The following is a 14,914-nucleotide window of genomic DNA, read 5'->3' on the forward strand; positions in this document are numbered from 1 at the left end:
TGAGCTAATGTGCTTAATTTCACCAATATGATGCTACCCAAAACTGTTCTTCTAGCCCAAGTTTGTTTGTTTTGTTTTGTTTTGCTAAGTTTCATAGCCACATATCCATCTTCACTTTGATGTTAGGTTCAAAAGTGAACTTATCATCTTCCTTGCCTGATATAGTTTAGATATTTGTTCCCTCCATATCGCATGTTGAAATTTAATCCCCATTGTTAGAGGTGGCGCCTAGTGGGAGATGTTTGGATCATGGCAGCAGATCCCTCATGAATAGTTTGGTGACGTCTTTGCAGTAATAAGTTCTTACTCTACTAGTTCTTGCAAGAACTGATTGTTAAAAAGAAACTGTCAGCCATGATGGTGGCACATGCCTGTAGTCTCATCTACTTGGAAAGCCAAGGCAAAAGGATTGTTTGAGCCCAGGAGTGTGACGCTGCAATGAGCTATGATCATACCACTGCACTCCAGCCTTGGCAGCAGAGTGACACCCTGTCCAAAAAAAAGGGAAATAAAAGAAAATGGTTTTGGACAGGAACGGTGGCTTACACCTGTAATTCCAGCATTTCGGGAGACCAAGGCAGCAGGATTGCTTGAGGCCAGGAGTTCAAGACCAGCCTGGGCAACGTAGCAAGACCCTCTCTCTAAAAAAAAAAATTTTTTTTTTTAAAGAGAATATAGACAGTTGAATTGCAAAGGAAAGAAAATGACTAAAAATGGTCATTTCTATAAGTGATGGATCATGGGCTATTTAAGAAGATTTAGGATGAAAGTGAAAATAAAATAAGGTTACTCCTTTTAGATTTTAACTAATAAATTTTAGAAAGTGGGGTCATTTCAAATGCTGTTCTTCAAAGAACACTTTGAAGTATTTGTTAAATAATGGTGCCTCTGCAGACGAGTTAGTATTTTAAACTTAGTAGTCTTAGATTAATATTACTGTGTTTGGTGGAGATAATCGGATAGATACTGGGAAAGACATTGACATAGACGTGGACATGCATATAGATATAGGTGTACGTATATCCCTGAAGTTTTCTCAAGCTACAAAGGGTGAAGTATTTGTATCATGGGAGAAGACAGTCAGCAGTTACGTCTAGGAAATGGGGACGCTGGACGTTGAATTTGTTAGGACACTTCCTATCATGAGTAACAGAAAGCCAACTTAACCTCAGACAAAAAAGAAAATTCACTGACTATCATGACTGACTGTATTAGTCCGTTTGGGCTGTCATAACACAACACCACAGACTGAGTGGCTTAAACAACAGAGATTTATTTTCTCACAGTTCTGGAGAATGGAAGTCCAAGAATAAGATGCCAGCAGGGTGGTATCTGGTGAGGGCTCTTTTCCTGGTTTGCAGACAGATACCTTCTTTCTGTGTCCTCACATGGTGGAGAGACAGAGACCTCTTGTGTCTCTTCTTCCTCTTTTGAGGGCATCAGCCCCATCAGATTAGGAACTCGCCCTTTTGACCTCATTTAAGACACTTGTCTCCTTATAAGCCCTATCTCCAAATACATTAGAGGTAAGGACTTCACCATATGACTTAGGGAGGAGGCATAATTTAATCCATAGCACCAACTGTTTGAACTTGATTTCTGAGAGACCATTATCTTGGCTGTGCATCTGCCTTCATGGTGCTCCTTCTTGATCTCCTTTGCTGGATCCTCCTCAATTTCGCATTACTTAAACAGAGTTTAGCCTTGGGTCTATTCTCATTCCCTAAGTGATCTCATGCCCTCTCACAGCTTTCAATACTATTTCATTTGTCCGTGGTGCTCCAGAGTCCTATATAAGCTGCCTACATAAGATTTATACTTGGATGTCTCATAGATATTGCAAAGGTAACATGCTATCTAGCATCACCTTAGTTAATGACAACTAAACTCAAATAGGCCCTAGTGCTCTTGGCCATCATATTATATTTCTCTGGTAATTTGGGCTCTTTACTCTGTTGGATGACATTTTATATCTCCTTTCCTCAAACCTTCATCACCTCCCCATCCACTCTCTTAGACAATTGTTATTTCACTGAGAAATTAGAAGTCACAGAGAATGTTCACGTACAATGATGGTTGCATTGCCATTGCAACCCACCTACCAACACCTGTACCATTTACTTTGCTTTGCCTTCTATGTCTATGGATGAAACATTCACACTCTTTTCCAAAGCCAGTAACTCTGCTAGTTATATATCGCTGCTGAAGCAAACTAACACTAAATTAGTCCCTGTTTCTCTAGGTGGGTTTGGCTAGGTACTTTGCTTAAAATCTCACAAGGCAAGAAAGCAAGGTGTCAGTAGGGCTGTATTATTTTCTGGAAGCGCCAGGGAAGACTCTGTTTCCAAGTTCATTCAGGTTGTTGGCAAATCCAGTTCCTCGCAGTCGTAGGACTTAGGTGGCTCTTTTCTTGCTAGCTGTTAGTTGGGGGTCCAGTCTTTACTAGTAGAGACCTCTTTTGGGTCCTTGCACGTGGCTCACAACTGAAAGAGACAGCAGCATTGTGTGAATCCTTCTCAAACTTGGAATCTCTCTGATTTCTGCTGCATCTCTCTTCTGCTTCCAGCCAGAAAAATCTGCTTTTAAGGTTTCATGTGATTAGATTGGGCACACTCAGATAATCCGGGATAAAATCTCCCTACTTTAAGATCCAGAACCTCAATTAAATCTGCAAAGTCCCTTTTGCCATGCAATTTAACATGTCCCCAGGTTCCAGGAATTAGAGTGTGGACATATCTGGAGGGCATGTAGCCTATCACAAATTCGATTTGTGCCCCAGCAATTTCCTCCCTCTCTTCCGCATCACCAATTATTCCCCTCAACTGCATTGTTTTCCATCAGTGTACAACATGCTGATATTCCCTTCCAATGACTGCTCCATTTCTCTGCTCTCTTTGGGGCAAAACACCTTGAAATAATTGCCTAGACTCTCTGTTCCCAATTCTTCTTTCGTTTTCCTTAACCTTTCAACTTTCTACTACACTCAACCTTCTTTTGTTAAAAAGAAACAAATAATTACACATTCTAAGTTTAAGGGTCAATTTTCAGTCTTTATTTAAGTGTCATTTAACACAACTGATGATTGAAATGTTTAATTTACCTTCTAAGAAACCATCCTCTCTTGGTTTTTCTTATACTTTCTGGAGGCTCCTTGTCAGTCTCCCTTGCTAGTCCTTCTTTATATTCTTGACAACATAATCATGGACTGCCTGTAGCTCTTCTATCTGCACTCATTCCCTTGGTAATCATATCTAATTTCATGGCTTTAAGTACTACAGGTATACAGTGACTTCCAAATTTATATCTTTAGCCCAGAACTGTCTCTTAAACTCCATGCTTATATATTCCACTGCCTAGTCAACATCTCCATGTAGATATCTTACAGGCAAGGTTAACATAGTCAGTATCAAACTCTTCATCTTTCCCACAAAACCTGCTCCTCCCACCATCTCTTGGTCAGTGCTAGCTCTGTTCTTTTACTTGATGGAACCCCACATTTTGGAGATGTCATTGGCTCCTCTCACTAATCTCCCTCCTTTATACTTAGCACCCAATCCATTTAACAAGTCTTATTGTCCTTAACACCAACACATAATTAGAAGTAAACCACTTCTAGCCACCTCCACCAAAGCATCGTGGTAGACACCACGAGGATGTCTGGCTTGTTTATTGCAGTATATCCTTTATCACACTCTCTTCTACCTTGACCTCCACATGGTTGCCAGAGCGATCCTGTCATGACGTAAGTCAGATTGCTTCATTCCTCTCCTTAAAGCCCTGTTTCATGCAGACAGGAAGCCAAAGTCCTTAAATGACCTAGAAAACTCTCCATGATCTGTCACCTCTGCACCCATTGCCATCTCCTACTACTTACCAGCCAAATACTCCAGTCCCCAGAGCCTTGTACTTGATGTCCTCTTGTTTAAAATGCTCTCCCTATGCCTCCCTCATCAACTTCCCATTTGTGTCCAACATCACCTTTGCAGTGGCACCTTCTCTGCATACTCACTTTAATATTGCAAGCCTCTATCTGACTAGTGACCCTTCCCTCTCCTGTTTTTTGCTTCACAACATTATTACCACCCAATATCCTATATAAATTTTTTATTTGTTGTTATGACCATTCTCCTTTCAGAAGAATCTAAGTTTCATGGGGTCAAAGAATTACGTGTTGGAGGGTGTGTATGTGTATTACATGTTTTCACTGCATTCTCCCCAGCACCTAGAACAGTGCCTGGAACAGAGTACACAATCAAATATCTGTTGCTGTTCAGTGAAGGTCCAGATCTGTTCTTTATTTCACCTCAAAACCAGGCTCTTTTCCCAGGCTTCCCCATGTCAGTAAATGGCAACTCTAGTTTGCCCAAGCCAGGAACCTGGAAATTACTCTTGATTCCTCTCTTTTTCTCACACCTCTCATCTTCAAATACTGCCAATGCTCTCTGCAAATACACAGGCCCCTTTCCAAAATCTGGCCCTCCCACCTTCTCCACTGCTCTCACCCAAGTCCAAGCCATGATGCGCTCTCACTTAGGTTAGCACAGTGGCCTCATTTATCAGTCTCCCTGCTTCTACTCTTGCTCCCTAGGAGTCTATCTTCCACAGAGAAAAGAGAAATCTCTTCAGAATTCGTGTCGAATCATAAACATTCCTCAATTCAAAACACTGTGATAGGTAGGTTTTCACCTTGGAATAAAATCTAAGTCCTGTGTATGGCCTGTAAGACATGTCCTGATCTTGTCTCAGACATACCTTCTGAAACTTCTTTCTTTCCTTTGCTCATTCTCTTCGAGCCACTCTATTTCCCTTCCTGTTCCTTGGCTCTGCCAAGCACTCACCTGTTGTGGGACCTTTACATGGCTTCCTTTGCGTGGGATGTAGAGGCCCACAGTACCTGCTGTGTCCCATCATTCAGGCCTCTGCTCCAAGTTGCTTTATCAGAGGGCTGCCCTGATCATCTTTCCTAAAATAGCAAACACACACCACACACACACATGCACGTGTACACACACACCTCATTCTCCCACCTTATTTTGAAGCCCTCATTACCACCTGACATTATACTTTTACTTATTTTTCTTTGGCAATTTCCCTGCTTCTCCAAAATGTAGACTCCATGGGGGAAAAGAACCATCTGTTTTGTTCACTGTTGTAACTTCAACACCAAAGATAAACCCCAACAGTTACAGGGTTGCTTAATCCTAGTGCCTAGCCTCTCTGGGATATAGAAATACTTTCTTTCTCAAAGAAACAATATTAGCATTTGAAAAAGGAATGTGGACTTTCCGTAGTGTTGTGCCCACCCTTAAAACATTGTCTGCCTCAGAGCAATGGAGAAATCTGATTGGCCTCTGTGGGTCCCATGCCCCCTTGTGGCTCTGTTGTAGGAATGGGGCTGGGGGGAAAGTCCATGCAATCCATAGAAGAGAGGAAGGAAAGTTCTGCCCCCCATGCTCCCCAAGAAAAGGGCTGTGAGCAGAATTCGGGATGGGGAAAAGGAGGATGATGTGGGGGAGGCAGAAACAACAGATGGCAACTATGGAGATTTTTCCAGAGTGGGAAGAGTAACCCAGGGATAAGCTGGGATCCCTGGTAAGGGAAGTATTCCTAAATAACTGGACCTTCATGCTTTTTGGGAAAGAACATGCTGAGGCCCCAGGAACACCTGCATGGCATCACCATAGCCCTGTTTCTTGAATGACTCCTGCTGGCATCAGGAGGCACCTCCCTGGCAGGGACAAGCCCGAGGCTTCACCACAGAAGCTGGAGGAAATGCAGGGACCCATGGCACAAACTGACACCGGAGTTCTATGTTTCATTGCACATCATTTTGTTCACCAGTGCATTTGCACGATTCTGCCTCTATGGCTATCAAGATTAATTAACAACCCATTTTTAGGTACGAGTAAAAATGAATTAGGTAAAAAAAAAAAAAAAAAAAAAAAAGCAACAGCTGCCAAGTGAGCATGTAGCACACATTCACAGACGGAAAAAATCTACATCTTGCTGCTATGATTTAGCTCAGGGTTTTATATTTAATTTTTGTTTTGTTTTGCTTTTGTTTTTATACACCTCACCACAAGGTATTTTAAATTCTTTAAATGTATTCCTGAATATAGAAAATGTTTCTTGGGCTCTCCTGAGAGTGGGGTGCCCAGGCTGACCACAGGCACACACACATTCTTCCCATAGTACAGTACTTTCAAATTAATAGCACATGCAGAGGAAAAACTAAACCCTTTGACGTCACTCTTGAAATGAGGAAACATAAACAGAAAAGGCTCCACTCCAGTAAGCTGCCAGAGTTGAAGCCGATTGGTCTCTGCTTTTCCTTGCCTGTGGCAACTGACAGCACCTCCCAGCCTAGCAGGCCGGCGGCTGCTCATCCAGCCAGTCAGTTGGTCTGGGTACTGCAGCAGACTCGGCTCTGTCCCAGCACTTGTCTAGGAGAAAAGTGGTGTTACTCACCCAGGGAGAGTCTCTCTTTCTACCTTCCCTCTTTCTCGATCTCCTTGTGTGCTTTTGTGTATCTTTATTCCTTTCCTTTTTTTTCCTTTTTTTCTTTTTCTTTTTTTTCTTTCTTTCTTTTTTTTTTTTTTTTTTTTTTTTACTTAATTATATTCCTAATCCTGGATGAAGTTGCTGGATTCTGCAGCACAAGTCTTCATGAACAAGCAGCACCGCTCAGAGATTTCACGGCTTTCAAAGGTCACAGAACTGCCACTATGGTTAAATGTCTTGTTTAATGGTTGAGGTATGTACAACAAATTTAAGCGGCAAGCTCAGTTTTCTTGAGAGAATAGAGTCACAGAGAGATGGCAGGATTTTTATTTAAAATGAACCTGTACATATATATATTTTTTGTCTGTGATTGTTACTACAGCAACCAGCTTTTGAATTTCCTTCCTTTTTCTAGGCGAACTGACTAAACATTATCACTTACCCTGAATTAACCGTTTAAGGGCAACAGGGTTTCATTCCAACCAGTGTAATGAGACTCCGGCATTTTCACTGCACTTTGAGCCCACACTGAGGTGGTCTTTAAAAAAAAAAAAAAAAAGCATTATTTTTTCTCCAACATAAATCTTGGAGTTGGGTAATTTTGATTTTTGGTGGGACAGGATAGGAAAATGCTGGTAAAGGGATTGGTAAGGTTTGCAGAACAGGGAAGCAGGAAATTAGTTTTTTTCTTGAGTTTTTCATGTTGGTTGATAGCAGACTTCAAGATGAAGAAATTAGTGGCAAGAAGGGAAGAAACTGATCGTGAGACTGAAGGTAGAAAAAAATCAATAGAAGATGTCCAAAAAATGAATTCTGAAAAAAAATTCTTCATCACCTTGTTGCATTTTTCAAAAAAATGTTTTGGATTCAGAAGTCCAGGAGAGATGCAAATACTAAGTTATATGACCAGAAATTTAGATACTATTATTTATAAAGGAAAGTAAAACTTCTTTATTACCACTGCAAATTTGCTAATTATCTTTTCCTACAATAGTTGAAAATGGAGTCATATTCAATTAGGGGCTTAAGTGATTGAGCCTGGGGACTAATTAACCATTTAAAAATTCTGTTCTTCATGTGCTCTAGCCAGAGTGACTATTGCAATAAGAGTAAACCTTTTTGCACCAGAGGCAGGCATATGCATTCGTGTATAGTAAACACACTAAGTGCTGCAGGAAGCTTGGCAATTCAACACAGGGCTAATGTTGTTTTCAATGGCACATTATTATGTGTTAAGGGGGATCCCTGCTAAAAATCATTCCTATCCAAAGAGTCTGTTTTTGTAACAGCAATTTAAGTAATATATGGTTACCATGGATTTCCTTATTACCCTTCTCAAAGTTATGCAATAGCGAATAAGACGGGATTATTTGAAATCATAACCCTGTTCCAAAATTTCTAACTGATTTTCTTAGTTTCTATTCTCAACATTGAGAACCTGAAAGCTTTAAAACTGGGTCATGTCAGCAGTAATATTAAGCACGATCTCAAACAAGAGCTGTATTTCAAAGGGTTAAAAAAATTAACTGCATAAGACTGTAATGTACCAAGTTAAGAACTGCAAAAATATTAGCTCTGAAATGCAGAGGATGTGCCGTGAATGGACAATTGCTTTTCTGCAGCGCCTAGTGGGAAAACAAGGACTTTGTGTGTTGCAAACGCATAACTGCAGCTCCTCCATTTCCTCTGCTTTATCTTTTATTACTGGCTGGTGAAACAAAGACGGGTGTCAGTAGTTACATCTTGATTGACATTTTCTCCAATAAAATGAAGTCACTTTTTGTCTCAAGTAGAAATCCACAGTTAACTAGTTGCAACTCCAAAAACTGTATCTGTTTTGTAAGAATTTTTACCTGACACTGTAAGCTGTCTGATTTCAGAATGTACTCACTCTCTTGAACAACATGTGACAAAATCAGTGGTGACTGTCAGCAAATTAGCTGGGAGAAATGTTTTTTTTTTTTTTTTTTAAATTAAGTGATTTAGGGCAAGGGTGGAAAAGTCTAAGATGTGTCAGGGACAGGCATTAATTTAGGGAAAATAATTACACTAGTGCATCTTTTAATGCCTTACACATTGTTCAGCACAAAGCTACTCACTGTCAGTTCTCCATGAAAACCTAGTTAAAATGTTTGCCTAGAATTTACTACCTTTCATGTACTGTAAATTATTTAAATAATTTTTGTCTTTTCAAGTGTTTTTAAAAAGCACTTTTGGTGTCAGTCCAGCCTAAAATATAATCTAAAAATCAAGTCAATGATACAGAGAAGGACATTTCAGACACTGACACTTTAGTTTCAGCCAAAGGACATCTTAAATGCAAAAGTAAAATGACCAAGTTTCCTCAAAGGGGGACTGTACCACCTGGAAAATGCCTCTGCCTAGTAATTATTCTTCTGAAGTCTAACTTGCTGTTAGCCAGGCCCAAATCACAGGAGGAAGCTGTTTGTTGACTCACAGGAGATAGTGTTGGAAGGAATTGATTAAGTGGTAAGCTAATCCCAAGGAATACTAAAAGGGCTTTGTTTGTATTAAAGAGAAGTGTCAAATTTAAGGATCAGAATAGACTTTGTAACATCTAAATGTAGAAGCTAAGAGGGAATCTAAGTAGTTTGCCTCACATCATTGGGATATATAATTGATTGGAAACTCTATATACAGAAATTCTTATCTAAATAATCCACTATCTTATGGATTCAGCTCTGTCTCCCCCGCAAAAATCTACAGCGAAGTAGGTGTCTGTGTTCTAGAGGGTGTATTTGGCTGAGGAAGACAGGACTTGGTATTTGGAAATGTCAGGTCCCTCTCGCAGCACAAAGACCATCTCTAATCTCTATTTACACCTCCTCACGGTGGCAGCCCCATTTCCCCTAAGATTGTCCTTTGGGGAGCACTTCCATTGTCCACAGGAGAATAGCCGTGGGCTCAGCACCACTGGCTTCTACAAACATCCTCAGTGGCTCTAGGAATCCCCACTTTGACTCATGAGATGGTGCTACTGTATATTAGCAGTCTTTAACGTGGTTTACATGCAAATTTGAAGAAGAGAAGGGGAAAAGGGATGTAGAAACCCAAACTGACTGAATACCTATTTGTACCAGACATTGTTAGAAATTTGAATATGGAGAGTGAAATATGTCAAAGTTCTTGTGTGTGGTCAAGGCATGTATACTTTCTACTTTCTCAAGAATCATGTAAGGATCTAAATGAGTTGATCTGTACTTAGAGAGTGATTTCATGAAGTGCACTAGAAAGGGCAGTGAACAGAGGTAGTGAACCAAGGTGGTACATTCAGGCTCTAACGAGCTGGGTGACTCTGAGCCCCTAGCTCACTCTTGAGCTCAGTCTCCTCACCTGTAAGAGCGACTGGTTGTGCTGGGTTATGTCTAACACCCGTTTTAGATCAGAATGTTTATAGTATTCTTACTCTCAACCTAGAATTTTTAAACTCCATTTACATGTAAATGTAGAAGTGTCAAACCTTTATTTCAAAAATCGTTACTACATGTTTTCAGGATGTCAAGGGCTGTGCCTGTGAATAAGCAATGATTCCCACGTTAGGAAGCGTATTCTGGTTGAGTATGAATATTTAAACAAATGACTGGAGTCTGTACAGAGAAATGAAAGAACAAAAGGAGAAGTTTGAGAGAGAGACAGTGATGGAAAACTGCAGAGTAGGCAGCTCTATGCAATTTGGAATTTAAGATAAAGGTAAATTGTATTTCTATTTAGGTATTTATTTTTATATGATCTATAATGTGATTAATTAAGTACATTGTTATTATTTTGGAAATCATGTATTTGCAATGGTGTTCTTAAAACTTAGAATGTTAAAGAGAGCCACAGTTTCCCATAGGTTGATTCAGCTGCTGTACAGGCCTGAGTTGGTAAATCAAATCTGTGCATTGGCATCGTCTACATCATTCCTTGAGCTTAAAACCATAGGAGTTATAGAAAGCTGGAGTCTTTAGAGAGCACTATGGGCAGCCGAGGTCCCAGCAAGCATTCGAAACAAGCCAGCAAGGTTCATAGCTGTGATGGTCTTGAACACTGGCGCAATGTGGTGTCAACATGGCAGGAAATTCCCTCAGTGTTAGGAAAAGTCTCATGGTGGCTTGGAACGTCGAGATTACTTATGGGAGTGAAGACACATTTCTTCAACTCCAGAGCCCCAGTTTCCTCATCTTTAAAACAAGGCTGTTGGATGCCCTTTTTCTTTCCAAAGTCTATGATTTGACCTGACAAAATTGACACTGAATCATTAGCATGTGTTTACTTTTATTTTTCCACCTCTCCCATTCCTTATTTCCACTACGTCTCTCTGTAGTTTGCCTTTACTCAGTTGTCCACATTTACACAATTTTCCCTCCAAGATAATCTTATTGCCAAGGAAAAGCAAAAACAAAACAAGGACTTGGGTTTGAGAATTTCTCCCCAGAAAGACTATCACTCGCCTGAGACAGTCCCCTCTCTCTGCTCCATTTCTCTTGTATCAGGTTGATGGACCCCTCTGTGACTGTGACACTTGTAGATAAAGCGAAGAGGCATGCTTTGTGAAAATTGTAGCTAGGAACTTTAGTGTTAGAAGACAAACGTCTTTTTCCTAAATGCCAATCACTGTCCTGGATTTTCTATATTACTTCACTTAATATCTTCTCAACTCTAATTCTGATTTCTTTAGAGAATAAATGAAAACCTGTTGATAACTAAGTTGAGGGAATCTTCAGAAGAAATTTTTGGTGAATTGATTGTCCATTGAGTATCTGCTCTGAGACCTTGCCCCGCTGGTACAGGGTTGCTGCCGCTTAGCTAGTGATAAGACGTGATGCAATTCAATCACTGTAATTGAGACATTTCTGGAATTCTGTGTGGCTCAGAGTGTTCTAGCTGGTGTCTCCTCTGAGTGAAGTTTACATTTAACATCTCAAGCATGGAGAATAGGGAGCTGATTTTGTAGATTTGGATAAACCTAAAAACAACATAACAGAAAACACACAGAAATCTATTAAGCAATATATAATTCTTAATACTACAGTATAAATATCCCAACATTTTAAAACCTTAAATCCTTTCATGAATGCTTTACGTATTTATATGTATAAAGTACAGAAGTATGAAAATAATGGCCACAATCAATATACCAGTAAAGAAACTTTGTCATGCATTTAAAGTTCCTTCCTTTCTGCCCTCCCTCTCTTCTTTCTTTCCTTCTGCTCTCTCTTGCTCCTTTTCCTTCCTTCCTCCCTCCCTCCCCTAAATTTTTTGTAAAAATTTTAGAATTAACTTAAGATTCTTCCCTAAAATAAAACACTGTTGGGATATAGATCAATTTGGGAAGACTGGCATCTTTTCTGAGTCTTCCAATTCATAAACATAATGTATCCTTCTATTTATTTAGGTGTTTGTTGATTTCTGTCAGTAATATGTTCTGGCTAGCTTTACGGTCATTTTACACATTCCTTGCTAGACATCTTACTAGGCACTTAGTACTTTGATGGTATTCCAACTGGCATCTCTTCAATTTCAATTTCCTTCTGCCCTCTCTTGCTCCTTTTCCTCCCTCCCTCCCCTCCCTCCCTCCCTCCCTCCCTCCCTCCCTCCTTCCTTCCTTCCTTCCTTCCTTCCTTCCTTCCTTCCTTCCTTCCTTCCTTCCTTTTCATTCTCCCTCCTTTCCTCTCTCTCTTTCTCTTTCTTTCTTTCTTGAATCTGTTAGTGAAAGAAGGCAAAAATAGATTGGTAATGAGGTTTTGAGGAGTTTTTCTTGTGTAAAATTTGGAGTAATATTTACATTTTTTTCCTAGTGGTTGGTGAATTCATATAGTTTTTCATTAAATTTCCTGCTCAGATTTTTTTCTTATTAATACCTTCTGTGGTCTACATAGTCATAATTCACGTACAAATAGGAAGCATATAAAATATCCTTTCTACAAGATGAAAATTATCCCCACTGCTTTAGACATGCACAAAAAAGGATTCTGTTCAAAAATGAAGTTTATACATGACTTAAATATACTTAATCTCTAAGAATCTTCTTTTGCTCTGGCATGGGGGTGGGGTCCAGGACTAGTCTGGTGTGAGGAGTATGTTTCCATAGGTCCAGGCATAGACATGGGGAGGCTACCATATGCCTGGGTTGGTCAAAACTTGATACCTGAAGGTACCAAACGGTCAATGTTTTACATTCTCTTTGACTTTAGCAAATCCTTGTCTAAGAACATAAAGAATTGTTTATTTTTGCATTGTTTACAACCTAAACAATATCAGAAACAACTTGAGCCTAATAATAGGTGAATTACTGAAAAATTATTGTAAAATCATACAATAGAATACCATATAGTCATTTAAAAGAATGAAGTACCTCTACATGCAAAAATCTGGAATGATTTTTCAGATGTATTAAGTGGAGGGGGGAAGCTACATTAACAGTTGTATAAATACATAGATACATTCATCTATACTTATTAAAAATTTCTGGAAATTCAAATTAAAAACTTAACAAACAATGCCTCTGGAAAGAGAACTTGGAGTATGGGATAGGAACAAGGCTTACTTTTCTTGTATATACTTTAAAATTGTTCAACTTTCCCCTCTATAAATGTATTACATTTATAATGGGAAAAAGTTGCTGACATTTATTTATCATGTGATATTTTAAAGTGACTAGAAAAATCAGAAGGTAAAGGAAGAAAGAGTTCTATTTTATTTTATGTTATTTGTTTTATTTAATTTAATTGCTTTTTGTTTGTTTGTTTTTGAGACAGAGTTCCGCTCTGTTGCCCAGGGTGGAGTGAAGTGGCATGACCTCGGCTCACTGCAACCTCCACCTCCCAGATTCAAGCGATTCTCCTGCCTCACCCTCCCAAGTAGCTGGGATTACAGGCATGCACCACCACACCTGGCTAATTTTTGTATTTTTAGTAGAGATGGGATTTCACCATGTTGGCCAGGCTGGTCTCGAACTCCTGACCTCAAGTGATCCACCCGCCTTGGCCTCCCAAAGTGCTGGTATTACAGGCGTAAGCCACCACGTCCAGCCTGAGTTCTGTTTTGCTTAAAATTTCTTCATTAATTTCTTCCTTTGACCCTTACTAAATTTCTCCCATGTGCCTTTGACGTGGCTAGGGAGCAGAGAATTCCCTGGAAGTAAGAACCCTGGAAGCCAGAAGATAGGGAGCCCTATCACTCTTGTTTGAGTAACTTTGGGCCAATCAGCCCTCTGGGCACCAGCTTTCTCATGTATGAAATGAGGGGCTTGGTCAAGCTCAAAGTTCAAGCTTAGATCTGGGTCTAAGAAAATTTGGTCTGTTACATGCCCAATTATTTGAGATCTTTCTCCATAAACTGAATAAACATATTTTGCCATACATATTTTACTAGTTTGAACATCTTGGCTAAGTTTTGTTTTAGAATTGGTCAGTTCAGTTTAATTTTTCCTATTAACTATACATGCAAAATTTGTATTTATTCAAATAGTATTTGAGGAAATCACACATCATAGACTTTTAAAGTAAAATTATACTATAATATCCGTTACTCATAAAACAGTAGAAAACATTATATTAAGATGTACAGCTTGTGAAGTTATGCAAGCAACTAATGCTTCTTCTGTTTGGATATGATTTATACATTTCTTGGTTTTCCAGGAGAGAAAAAAAGAAAGACCTTCATTTCCCTTTCTCATTATGCCACTTGCCAGCTGGGTCCAGTCAGATGAAAGAACTCAGTCATTCACAAAAGTGTAGAAAGCATTCTTGTAAAAGGAGATGCTTCAGTAGTACAGAGGTCTAAAGAATGCCTCAATTTAGAAAAGGTCATTAAATCTAAGAAAAAAGTTATTTTCGATGTGATAGAAATATAGTGTGTTTCCATGTCCTTAAGATGAGTGTTCATGCTTTTCCAATTAAACAAAAACCTAATTTCAATTGGGTTTTTAGCTTCATTTGGAAAAGTGTAGGTATTGCTCATTTTCCATATTTAGTAGGTTTTATTTTCTGCTTTTCTAGATCTTCATTATCGTATTTGGAGTAAAAAATAATTTTTAAGTTAAAATAATACAAAAGGAACAAACATAAAACAGGAATTTGTGTGATAGCAGTTTGGAATGACAAAAACTAACATTCTAAACTTTTCCCTATAAATCCCTTTTAATTATTAAAAATCACTAAGTATTAGAAATATAGTTCAATAGCGTTTACATAAAATAATTGAGAAATATTGTTCTCTTTTTTCATTGAATGTGTTGCCCCAAGTGCCCATGTGTGGGTGCATGAGAAAGGCCCTTCTTAAACTTGACAAAATGCATATAAAAACTTTGTATGTAGTAGTAATAAAAAAAAAATCAAAACATTGAATATAGCCTATTTAAAATATATTGTCTCCTTTAATGTAAATCTTTAGAAACCAAATAATCAAT

The 14,914-nt window shown here is 39.0% G+C and overlaps 1 protein-coding gene and 1 long non-coding RNA gene across 2 annotated transcripts in view; one reads left to right on the top strand and one right to left on the bottom strand.

Moving 5' to 3' along the window:
- The first annotated feature begins 6,609 nt into the window (after positions 1 to 6,609).
- The window catches only part of LOC105465663 (phosphodiesterase 7B), a 333,358-nt gene continuing 325,053 nt past the window's right edge, over positions 6,610 to 14,914 (top strand). The window contains exon 1 of the mRNA XM_011714218.3: positions 6,610 to 6,754. Coding sequence (XP_011712520.1) covers positions 6,734 to 6,754 — 21 coding nt within the window. The 5' untranslated portion in view covers positions 6,610 to 6,733. The remainder of the gene's footprint in view (positions 6,755 to 14,914) is intronic.
- The window catches only part of LOC105465666 (uncharacterized), a 67,454-nt gene continuing 62,749 nt past the window's right edge, over positions 10,210 to 14,914 (bottom strand). The window contains exon 5 of the long non-coding RNA XR_977696.3: positions 10,210 to 11,470. This is a non-coding gene — a long non-coding RNA (uncharacterized lncRNA). The remainder of the gene's footprint in view (positions 11,471 to 14,914) is intronic.

Source organism: Macaca nemestrina, chromosome 5 (genome assembly GCF_043159975.1).
Source record: "Macaca nemestrina isolate mMacNem1 chromosome 5, mMacNem.hap1, whole genome shotgun sequence".
NCBI classification, from domain to species: domain Eukaryota; kingdom Metazoa; phylum Chordata; class Mammalia; order Primates; family Cercopithecidae; genus Macaca; species Macaca nemestrina.